A 12,931-nucleotide genomic window follows, 5' to 3' on the forward strand; every position below is an offset into this window, starting at 1 on the left:
TATAAACTCCGATTTTCATTTGGATCATCTGAAAGAGAATCAAACCAAGAAACAAAAAGCTTTTGGCCATTTCTAACATTTCTAAAAGAAAAGAAGCTATTTTGATTTCCAAATTGTTATGTTTATTGGGAAAATGCTCATTTCATAAACTATTTTGGGATTCACTCAATACAACAAGCATCAATATATCTCTGAAATTTCTCATCCAACACAAAAAAAAAAAAGAACTTAGAACAGATGATGAAATGTTTGCGGAGAGCAAATTCATCCGACGATCTTTCTCTGCCTGAGGAATCTAGCGATCGGAGGAGTCAACGCCATGGTGATCGGCACCCTTATCGGAAACAGGGCCTTATTGCACAGAACCGCCAAAGCTAGGGCTCCGCCTGCTGATTTCGCCAGCTGACGGCTCTGTTCCTCCGCCGAAGCTTTCTCATCGGACGAGAACCAAGGGATTTGGTACTTGTCCAGGAGCGACTCCACATCCACGTTGTTCTTGATGGCGATGTAGAATCCGCTGATCGAGACGCCGGAGACGGAGAAATGGACCCCCAGCGCTACTTTCCCGTACTTCTTCACTATCTCCTTGAGCCGACTCGCCATCGATGATCACCGAGAGAACTAAACCGAGCAGCAAGTCTTCGATTTAGGGTTTATCTCTCAAACCCCCTCCCCTCCTCCTGTGGGCCATTTTGGTCTAATCTCTTTGGTTTGTTGTCACTTCTTTTGGCCCATTTCAAAGCCCGTTTATAATTTTAAAAAATACTAATATAAGAAATGTGTTATGAAATATTTTATGGATGTCCATGTAAGCCCATAAGTCCATGTTCTAGAGGTTTTAAACTCTAGTATTGTATTCCTATACAGTAGAATTTCTATAAATTAATAATGTTGGGATTTTGAAATTTTATTAATTTATAGAGATATTAATTTACAAAAGTTTTTTTATTTAGATTTTTTATTTTAAGATATATTTATTATAAGATAAGAAAAATATTTGATTTTAGCTTATAGACATTAATTTTTATTTTTTGAAATTTGACATTTATATTATTTTGTGTATATAATATATATTATATAGAACTTAAATGTGGTTATAGATATAATATTACTAAATCTTCTTAAAAATATATTAAGTGCTAAGAAAATATAGAAGTAATTTCATTATAAATATAAAACAAACAATATAATAATAGGTTTTTACTTATATAAATATGTATACATATAAATTATTAATTTATAATTTTAATGGGACCATATATTTACATAGAATTTTCTAAAAAAATATTATCTTATTGTGTCAAATTTTGAACCGGCCCAAGTTGCGACCCGCGAAATTTATTAATTTATAGGGATTATTAATTTATCGTGTAATAATTTATAGAGGTTCTACTGTATATAGGTATCGTTGTCTACGGACTAATAATAAGATTAACTAATTCTCTTTTTCTATTGATTCACAACACGTTATCAGCACGAAATTTTAGGTGTATCAATATCCAAATTCACGATCTAACCCTAGCCGCCTAAAAAAAACCCTAACCACTGAGCAAAACAAAACTCTCTAGCTAATGAGTGCAATTAAAAACCCTAATCCACATATCGATGAAAAACAAAAGAGTCGAGAGTCGTAGTTGATTTACGAACAATCTCTTCGACACGTCCATTCCAACAGACGAGTCAACGTTCCTATTGTCGAGTCAAAGGAAAGCCCCACCTTTCCAACTCAGATAAGTTCTCATGAGTCATGACTTATAAATCTGACGATTACTTTTATTGATTTGTTCCATATGCCATCAATTGTTTAATAAACATGCTTCGTATTGGGAAAAATCATATTCTGTCTTTGTTCAGTTTGTTTAGACTTTAGTATTCATGTATTCATGTTTAGTAGAATTATAAGATTGATCAAAAAAAAAAAAATCCGTAAACATTATTACTTTACTATCTCACGATATTATTGTATACTATTGTTTTGATTGCATGTTCTAAAGCGTTGGATTTGGTATTATCTTATGCCGGTTTAATCACTTATAGGTTTTAGTCTTATCACATCAAAAATTTACGAAAGATGTTTGTTAGACGTGCTTGACTTATAATTTTGTTTCATCGCCATATATATTAAGGCGTGCTATAGTGCTTCATAATATTAATCGCGAATCGTTGGTTTGTTTGGTGTAGTATGATATTAATTAATTGTTGATTTAATATAAAGCACATGGAGTGACATGTTTATTAACTATTAATACTCTGATCACACGTATAGTTGGTTTGGTTTGATGATAGTTAATTTAATGTTTCAAAAGATATTTATGACTGTCAATTTGAAACCCTTTTAGTATTGAAAAAGGAATCATAAGAATATCGTTTGTATTAATCAATTCTTAACAAACACATGATTTATTTATTATATCATTGGTTTCAATGTAATATTTATATTTGATATATATGAATTTGAAACTAATTTTGTTTATCCAATGTTGATTAATGCCATGTTTTCATGAGCAAAGTTCTGAATATTTCAGGCTATGTATATATATATTCTTATAAAAGAGATTTTATATCAAAAGTTTTTCCACACCATCTCCATATCAAAGCTCGAGTCTCTGATGCACTTCCCATTCAGATAAGTATACCATTTACATATCAACTGTCAAATATTTAATAATCAAAACCCATTTTTAGTATTGATTTTAACAATACTCTGTTTTGAGAATCGAATATATGATGCTACCTCTTAAAAATCCATAGTATGTTTTAATATATGTATATTCTGGTTGGTAAAAGTATAGTACGTGGTTGACTTGGTTTATTGGTTTATTTTTATTTTTTTTAAACTGGTTAGTATTTACTATTTAGTAACTTCGTAGTCTTTAAATTTTAAATGGTTTTTTGCAAAATTGACTCAAAACTCAAAGTCAAACTTAAAACTAACCCATGATTTTTTGGATTTTTCTTTTGTCATATTCACCCTACAAGTTCATATTATTCACGAAAATGCCGTTAGTTTTTTTTTTTCGAAAATGACATTTTTACTCTCTCAACTTCGTCATCTTCAAGTATTTACAAGATTGTCATTACAATCAATACACCAACCACCATGAACAACCAATTTGAAGCTCTTAATGCACCTCAAATCGATTTGCACTCTCTCTTTCTCACTTGTTATGAACAAAAAACAACATCTCTTTCACTTTGCCTACATATTAATCCAAAAAACTCAAGCTTTTGATTCATTTTTTTTATGGTTGATAGAGCCATTCAAGCATACTATTCTTGGTAGGTTACTTTCGTTTGAGGTTTTGGGTGGTTGGAGAAGACTCTGTGTGTTAAGGAAGTCATCTCACTTGTTTAAGATATGAAATTGAATTTTTTTCCAGATCTGTTCGCGTAGAAGACTTACCCGTAAGTAGTCTGGCTGTAGAAGACTTACGGGTAAGTCTTCTGGTCAAACGGACGACTTACTTGTAAGTCGTTATCTTTGTTTGTTAAAAAAAAAAATCTAGAGAATACCCTAGACGACTTATCAGTAAGTCGTCTCCGGGAAAACAAAAATTTCAATATTTTATTGAAGCTAGACGCCTTATATGTAAGTCGTCTCAGGTTACTTTTGCAATTGGAAAATAAAACTTAAATATTTAACATTTCCCAGACGACTTACGCGGAAGTCGTCAAGTAAGACGACTTACTTGAAAGTCGTCCGACTTACTTGAAAGTCATCCGACTTACTTGAAAGTCGTCCGACTTACTTGAAAGTCGTCCGACTTACTTGAAAGTCGTCCAGGATAAACAAAGTCGTTCAGATTTATTTCCTAGATTCTGGTCAAACCTTGCTTATCTCAGACGACTTTCTCGTAAGTCGTCTACCTGGACGACTTTCAAGTAAGTTGTCTGGGTAAAGTTAAATATTTAAGTTTCTTTTTCGAATTGCAAACTAACCTGAGAAGACTTACAAATAAGTCGTCTAGCTTTAATAAAATATTGATATTTTTGTTTACCCAGAGACGACTTACTGGTAAGTCGTCTAGAAAAAGTCAAATATCTTACACAATTCGGTCAAATGCAAAACAAACCCGTTTTATCCTAGACGACTTACTGGTAAGTCGTCTAGAGTTTTTTTTTTAACAAACAAAGCTGGAAAACTTACTTGTAAGTCGTCCTATTTAAAATTCAATTGCAAAAATGACCTGTTTGGACGACTTACTGGTAAGTCTTCCAGACGACTTACTGGTATGTCGTCTGCGTCAATGTTTAGTAAACTTTCATTTTCTCTATGTTTACTAATGTGTTTTATTTTGAATTTTTGTAGATGATGCGTCAGTTACATGCAGTGTATGGAGAATGGTTGTTGAAAGATTGCTGTTGGGATTTTGTGGTTGATAATGTCAAAGGAGCGAAAATCATTTTTTGGGGGGAAGGTTCGACACATGCTGAACTTCTTGCAATGGCTCAAAAAGATTATAACCTGGACATGAGCACATAATCTGTGGAGATAACCTACTCATTACCAGCAGAAATGATGCTGGATCCAGACACCCCTCCTATTCATGTTACAAGTGATAGACAAGTTCGAAACTTGCTCGAGATAACCAAAATGCATGGAGTACGGCTTTGTGTATCAAGCCGTAGCAAGGTGGAAACGGTTTCAGAGTTCAGGGAAGAAGATGATGAAGCTGATGAAGCTGATGAGTGTTTTGAAGATGATGATGATGATTTGGTTGAAAATGAAAATCATGATGGGGAGGAGGATGATGGGGAGGACGACGATGGGGAGGACGACGATGGGGAGGAGGATGATGGGGAGGAGGATGCTGATATCTCTATTGTTGCTGAAGTGGACGAGAATGGTGAAGAATACAGTGTTTATGGAAATGTTGAAGATGAGGATGAGGAAGATGATGATATGTGTTTTGAAGATTTCAAAAAGATTGAAGGAGGAAGATCGAATGGTAACAGTATCTATGTCAACCAGATTTTTGTTAGCAAGGATGCACTACTTTCAGAGCTGCGGTTGACAGCAGTGAGGTTTAGGTTCTCCTTCAGAATATACAAGTCAACAAAAACTCTCCTTGTGACAACATGTCCGGTTAGTGATTGTCAATGGAAGATCAGAGCGAGTGTGAAACATGGGACAAACACGTTTTGGGTAACAAAGTATGTGGAAAAACATACATGCTCAGTGGGAGATCGACTCGCTCAGCGGAGACACTGTACTCCGAAGTATGTTGGTAGGCTTTTCATTGATCGTGTTGGAATCATTGATGGGTTGAATCCGCAGCATATCACTGATGCAATGAAGAACATGTTTGGCATGACACTTGATTACACCACTTCATACATAGAACTTTTATATGCACAAACATTGGTGAGAGGATCAGCAGAAGATGGGTATTCGCGTCTTCCATCATATCTCGAGCAAATCTCCTTAGCAAATCCCGATTCTATCAAGGCTATAGAACTTGATTCTATCAATAGATTTAAGTATCTATTTCTCTCATTTGGAGCTTCTATCAAAGGTTTTAAGTATCAGAGAAGGGTCATTATGGTGGATGGGACTCACCTAAGTGGGAAGTATGGAGGTGTTATGTTAGTTGCAGTCGCACAAGATGGGAATTTTCAGATATTTCCATTGGCTTTTGGGATCGTAGATGCTGAAGATGAACCTTCTTAGGAATGATTTTTCACAAAATTGGCTAGTTGTGTATCTGATGAGCAGCCTCTGGTGATAGTCTCCGACTGGCACACGGCCATTAAAAGTGAGTGTGATAAGGTGTTTCCTTGGGCAACCCGAGGAATATGTTATTATCACCTTCAAGATAACATTGTCAAAAAGTATAAAGGGAAATATCTCTTGTACTTGGTGAAATGTGCTGCTTATGCTCATATGGTTTCAGATTTTGACCGGTACATGGCTGAGATACGGAGTGCAAACCTGGACCTTGCAACGTATTTGGAGAATGCCGACGTCAGCCTATGGTCCAGGGTTTATTGTCTGGAGGACATGTACATCATAAAGACAAGCAACATCGCTGAATCTATTAATTCCGCTCTGAAGCGAGCTAGAGGATTTCCGGTTCAGTTCCTGTTGGAGTTCATATGGGAGAAGCTAGGAAAGTGGTTTTGGAAAATGAGAGAAGATGCTTTGAGTCTCCCAACTCAACATAGTCGAGGTGTTGAATACTTGCTTGATGTTCGATCGGAGATAGCGGATACGATGACGGTACAACCAATTGATGGATGGCGATTCTTTGTGAAAGGTGGAAAAATGGACTGTGTGGTTGATTTGGAACATGGAAAGTGTGATTGTGGTGTCTATGCAGCGGAGAAAATATCTTGCTCTCATGCTATAGCTGCTGGAACATCTGATGGTTTGCATCCACACTTGTATGTCTAGTGTACTCAAAGGATTTTCTATTTACAGGATACTCAGAGAATATATATCCTTGAGTTAGACAACAAGTTGAGGAACGCACATGCTTTCCTCCGGATGTAAAGCGAGGTCCAGGAAGACAGAAGAAATCAAGATGACAATCTTGGTTGGAGCTATCCAGGATGAGAGGACGCAAACCCCAGAAGCAACACAGGGTTTATAGATGCTCAAAATGCAAGGAAACTGGCCATACGAAACCACAATGTAAGAAATGATGTGGACGACCTTCAAGTAAGTCGTCCAGAAAGTCGTCCAGTTAGTCGTCCAGGGTCTTTTCTTCCAGAAGACCTTCAAGTTAGTCGTCCAGTGTTTAGTCTTCCAGAAGACCTTCAAGTAAGTCGCCCAGAAGACCTTAAAGTTAGTCGTCCACGGTTTTTTCTTCCAGAAGACCTTCAAGTTAGTCGTCCAGGGTTTTTTCTTCCAGAAGACCTTCAAGTTAGTCGTCGAGTGTTTAGTCTTCCAGAAGATCTTCAATTAAGTCGTCCAGAAGGTCTTCTAGTTAGTTGTCCAGGGTTTATTCTTTCAGAAGACCTTCAAGTTAGTCGTCCGGTGTTTAGTCTTCTAGAAGACCTTCAAGTAAGTCGTCCAAACGGTCGTCCAGTTAGTCGTCCAGTGTTTAGTCTATGTATTAAAAAATTTGTGTTATGAACTTATCTGTGTCAACTTCTTTGTCAAATTGCACTATCAAACAAATTTAAGAATGTCTTGTCCTTTATATTATCTGAAAGGTTACAAAAGGTCACTGCACATAAGACTTTCCAGACTACTTATAGTTAAGTCGTCCAACATTCCAGACGACTTAACTGTAAATCTTCTGCGTAGAAGATAGGTTACAAAATAGGGATCAAGTTCAAATACACACATCAGCCTAATCTATCATACAAAATAATCTAGCGTAGCCTATTTATAACCCCTCATACGCACCCAGGTTGGCATCATTGTCCTTGTTTACGAACTCATGCGCGTCAGGAAGCTATTGAAATATATCCACCGCCATCTTATCCCTCATAGTCTTCCCGTTGGGCTTAGCAAAGTCTTTTTTACTAAACTCTATCCCAAGAGCATGACATTCAATGTACTTTAGAGCGTACACACCACAATCACCACCTCGGGCCGGAGGTATATTGGTCGGTCTCTCATATGTGAATGGCTCCACACTGTATTGGGCACGTTGTTCGTCTGAGGAAGCGCACTCAACAAGCAAATAAGGGACCATGTAGAGAAAAGGCTAAATTACCACATCGAGTTCTTCTGGGGAGATGCTGGAACAAATGTTGTCAAAGACGACTATGTGCCTCTTAGAGATCGATATCCACATAGCAATCCAATGAGTGTTGGTGTAGTTCACTGGCGCATAGATATCATCAATATCCCTCCCCCAAACCTTGTTCGATTGGCAAAATGATGGTATAGTGCCTGCATAATAATTTCACGCCCCACCAGGGAGTCTTCTTCCTAAACCGTTCTGATCGGGCTCCAAGTCCTTAAAATCCTTGAAGTTGAATCTACATTGCTGAGCAAAGAGATGATCAAGGAAGCACATTCTCTTGCTCCTGAAATGTTGTGGGTTAGCATCCTACCTCTTCCTCAACACTTTAATCCAAGCATCAATATGCTGCATATAAAATAGGGTACAAGTCAGAAGATATCAGACGACTTACCAGACGGCTTATTGGTAAATCGTCTACAAAGAAGACTTATCAGTAAGTCATCTAAGTCATAGCAGAAGACTTACATAGTCTTCCAGCCACTCTAAGGAGGTCCGGAGGATTTGATACCACCAAGTTCTACTTGTACGTGGTTTTTTATCGAGAGGTATTCTATATGACTGCAAACACAAAATTTTGAAAAGCAATCAGTTTTTGTATACTAAAGCAAGCAATTATGGGAAAAGCAAACACTTACGGACAAGTTTTCAACCAATCAGCGAGCTCCTTCAACTTCTTCTTGTCAATTGGTGCAAAAGGATTATAGCCTGGATAAAGCTTTTTGTTTGGAATGATCACTTTGGCCGTGCTGTTTTCCGTATAAAGAGATTGCTGTGAGGCAACAAGTTTCCTTGTTCGATCACTCTTTGCACGACAAAGTGCCAAAGCAGCATCCCTCTTTTCCAGATATCTAGCATCCTTCTTCTGTAAATCCGAAACAGTGGATTGATTTTTGTCCAATAGAACAAGGCTCGGTTCTGGAGCTTTATCTTTCGAGGAACTAGCATATGCGGGCACATCTGGACCTTTATCCTCCGGCAAGCTCTTCCTTCTCGCGTTCGTCCCATTAACACTTTCACTCTGCAATATACAAGATGGGTTTATACAATAATAACCAAAGATCCATTTCAAACAATAATAACCAATGACTTTGTCCAAAGATCCATTTCATACATTATAAACAAAGCACGCATGTTCTGACATACAAGAAACAACGCAAATGCAACTTTTCAGTTCTTATTCATAAGACTTTGTCGAGTCAATCTCTTGTTGAGAGAGGATTCGTTACTAACCCCAGGTTCGAGCATCGGTTTAGGTGGAGGGGTAGTGTTTTGAGCTGATGTCCCTTTCCGTTTTGTGGTGATACCAACCTTCTTCTCCACAGCTTCCACCCTTTCCGACAGATACTTGATCTCCTTAAGGCACGTCCCAAACTCTTCCCTCATGGCATCAACTATGTCTTTGAACATGGTTTTAATATCCTCTTTGGTCAACCCACCAACAGTCGTAGTCACCTCTGAACGAGCCACTGTATGAACCTCTTCACTAGCCTCTGCAGCTGCCTCTTCACTAGCCTCTTTACGAGCTTTCTTCCGAGGTCTTGGATTGTCTTCCTTCACTACCTTTTTCTTTGCTGGACTCACAACCGACGGCTTTGTATTGACCCAAGTACCGGTGACTTCCCAGCAATCCATGGTCCACTTCCACGGTTTCTTCACAAACATGAGTTTAATTATGTTCTCCGCGGGCGTGTCCTCAACATCAAACTCCCGTTTTGGAAACATTTCACCAATGTCCTTCTGAACAAAGTTGATCACCCTAGTCTGCAGTAAATAGAAGATATGAACTTAGATATTTGACAGATTAAGAAAGATGGAAAGAAAAGACTTCGCAGACGACTTATAATTAAGTCGTCTGGAAAGTCTTCCAGCTGGACGACTTAGTATACGACTTATAATTAAGTCGTCTGGAAAGTCTTCTAGCTGGAAGACTTAGTAGAAGACTTATAATTAAGTAGTCTGGATAGTCTTCCCAGACGACTTAATTATAAGTCTTCTACTAAGTCATCCAACTGGAAGACTTTCCATACGAATTAGTTATAAGTCTTCTACTAAGTCGTCCAGTTGGAAGACTTATCAAACGACTTAATTATAAGTTTTCTGCGAAGTCGTCCAGATTGAAGTAAATATCTGATTGAGGATAGCCTCTTTAAACTGTTTGCGTCCTTTGCGACCCTTGTAAGCCAGAATTGGTGGAGACGAATTGTTTGGGAGAGAATTACCATAATTAGCACCCAATTCCGGCAGCTGTGTACACCCAGACCTGGAGAGCTTGCGCAAACCCATTAATAGTGTAACAACCCGAAATATCTCTGCCCTTCACAGAGTCCATCAGCACCTTAAACGCGACTCTCCCCTATGGATAATTCTCAAACCGTTCTAGCTCCATCACTAGCTTTGCCAGACTAACCCGTGTAGGGGTTGAATACTTTCTCCCTTCAATGTATCCAGTGAAGATGGCAAGGTACGCGAGCCGCTTGCGATCATCCCGAGACCACCCTTCGCATCTCTCAAATGCTGCTATTATCTCTTGAGTAGATGGCCCAACTTCGACATGAACTCCCAACATCTCCCAGAAAGAAGTCAACTCCTTTGTAACAACACAGTGAGGTCTCTCAAGGTCCTCGATGTACTCGCAGTTTAGACCAGTGAGATTTTCAAACTCTAACAGTGAAAACCTCACAGGTTTTGGACCAACGAGACTCCACAGCTCATACTTCTTCTTTATGTCCAGCTGGAAACCGAGCATGTAGTGAACCAGCCTTGATGCCCAATCAAATCCCAGCTCTTGGAACTTGATGAAAACTCCCAACTTCGACTCCTTCAGCTCTTCATATTCGTCATCATGAAGAGCTTTCTTTAAAGCAGTATGCAACGTCCAACAAGTATGATACGAAATGCTATGCACTGCCGGGGGCTCTTCCCCTAATGTATGTATCCTACGGGGGAGTTCTGGTATATCCATTTTTTTTTGCCTGCAAAACAAACAAAGACAATCATCTCAAAACAATCAAAGACTTATAATTGAGTCAACCATCTTAAAACAATCAAAGACTTATAATTAAGTGGTCTGGCAAGTTTTCCAGCTGAAAGACTTATAATTAAGTCGTCTGGAAAGTCTTCCAGCTGAAAGACTTTCCAGACGACTTAATTATAAGTCTTCCAAGACTTCCAGTAGAACATTTTAAAGCTGATCTGAAAATTCGGAGAAGATATAGTCGCCTTCGACATAGCGGTTATATATCTGCAAAAATAGACATGAAAAAAAGAACGAGTGTATAAATTGATAGAGACAAGGTTTTATGTTCATCTTTTCCTCAATCACTCACTCGACAGTAAGAGATATAACTTACCGACGGCGGAGTTCAACGAGACGCCTCTGAGAGAATGTGCGCTAGGGTTTCCTCTCATATCTTAAATAGAGGAAGCGGCTGTGAGAACGGTGGTGAGAACGAAGGTGATAACGGCAGAGAGATAACTGGCGGTGAGAACGGTGGATTAGAGAGAATCGACGGAAATCGCCTTCGAAATCGCCTTTGAGAGAAACGGCGTTAGGGTTTTCTGAATTTCGCGAAACAGTGAATAAAAAAAATACCTTATATATGTCCGATAAATAATCAGGTTAGGTTTAAAAGTACATTGAAAAATTAAAGGTTCGGTCCGGTTTGGACGACTTACTAGTAAATTGTCTGTTGAATACTGTACATCAGACGACTTATTAGTAAGTCGTCCCAGACCCTAAATTTAACCCCTAAATTAAATTGACTAAATTAACTAACTAACCACGTTATAAAGCCGTAGTTATACTCAAATAGTGTTTACTACACACATAAATAAACACACTTAGGTAAATTTTAAAGTTTTCAAAAAGACATTTATGCATTCCAAAATCTAACCCTAAAAACATATACAATACTACAACATATGTTGGCAACACCTAAACCAAAGAATATCATGACTCACTACATTCACTCATCTATGTTGAAAACAATTAACTTTTGTTATATCTTAATTTATATCTCTTAAAACATATGTTAATTACATGATTTTAATTTTTCACTTATCAAAATATTTTTTACAAATTTTTTAAATTTTTTCTAAGTAGAACTAGTCCAGACGACTTTCTAGTAAGTCTGACTTATGGGGGTTAGAAACGTAAAAAAAATTCGGTTTTTTGTTTGTTCACAAGGGGCTGGTTGTAATTTCAATAGTCTTTTAGGTTAACTTTACATTTGATTCAAATTTGGGTTTACTTTTGCATTTGAAATCAAGCTGTGAGTCATATTTGACTATTTTTCCAATTTTTAATAGTAAATGTTGATGGTTACTAACAAAAATGCCATATTTCTATAAGCAAACTTTTGATTATTTAAAAGACAGATTTTACAGTTCTCTCTCTCGTATCCTTCACAGAGGAGAAGGGATGAGGTCTATAATTTTGGTTTTGTTAGATCAGACTTCCCTTCGGTTTGCCGATATATATATTCCGATAGCGGATAATATATTCCGATAGCGGATAATAAATTTCCGGAGGCGGATTTTGTTGTGTTTTTTGTTTCTCAAATCAAACCGATAGTGTTCTTCACTCTTCATCATTTATCATCGAGTTTTGGTTTGATTATCTCTATCCTTTGACTTGGTTACATCTAAATTCCGATTGGCTGTTGATTAGATGTCTTATTTCGCTGATCACTTTGATTTCCTTTCTAAGAGAATCAGTCTCTACTTCATCGATTAGCCATATATGGCATCTTGTAGTTGTAGAGCATCTCTGATTGAAAGGTAATTGAGTTTGATGGTCTCGTTAAGTCACTCTGAAGCGGATTCAGTAGATGTTGGCGTTCTAGTAACGGTCCGACGAAGAGTCCTCCTTCAATTCGACTTAAGCTTCCTCGGTGTCTCATACGGTGGATTAAGGCCTCTCTGCTCAACTTGCCACGGCCTAAAGTGAAAGGTAATCAGGATTAGAAGTGAGGTTCATCAGAGTCTGACGTCGAAATGGGTGTTATTGGTGACTTAGCCGGTGGTGCGATGTCGGATTTCTTTCTACACGGAGGCGCGTGATGGCGCGTTCGAAGTTACAAGATCGAGACCTCATGCATTTGCGTGGGTTGACACGTGGTTCGGAACGTTCAACATCTGGACGCGTGGCCTCTTATGTATAATTTGGGGAAGATAGGTTCAGATCACAGGTTTTGGTTTGGGCCTTTGAGTTAATTTTAATATCGATCTTG

At 37.9% G+C, this 12,931-nt stretch overlaps 1 protein-coding gene across 1 annotated transcript; it reads right to left on the bottom strand.

Annotated features, from left to right (window-relative positions):
- Positions 1-99: 99 nt before the first annotated feature.
- BNAC04G33810D lies at positions 100-689 on the bottom strand. The gene has a single exon (XM_013861513.3). The coding sequence runs from the start codon at positions 601-603 to the stop codon at positions 265-267; it is 339 nt and encodes a 112-aa protein (XP_013716967.2). The 5' UTR covers positions 604-689; the 3' UTR covers positions 100-264.
- Positions 690-12,931: the final 12,242 nt, after the last annotated feature.

The sequence above is a fragment of the Brassica napus genome, chromosome C4 (genome assembly GCF_020379485.1).
Source record: "Brassica napus cultivar Da-Ae chromosome C4, Da-Ae, whole genome shotgun sequence".
Lineage (NCBI taxonomy): Eukaryota > Viridiplantae > Streptophyta > Magnoliopsida > Brassicales > Brassicaceae > Brassica > Brassica napus.

Excerpts from the sequence above, each read along its gene's own strand:
- BNAC04G33810D (XM_013861513.3), bottom strand. The coding sequence starts at position 603 with ATGGCGAGTCGGCTCAAGGAGATAGTGAAGAAGTACGGGAAAGTAGCG.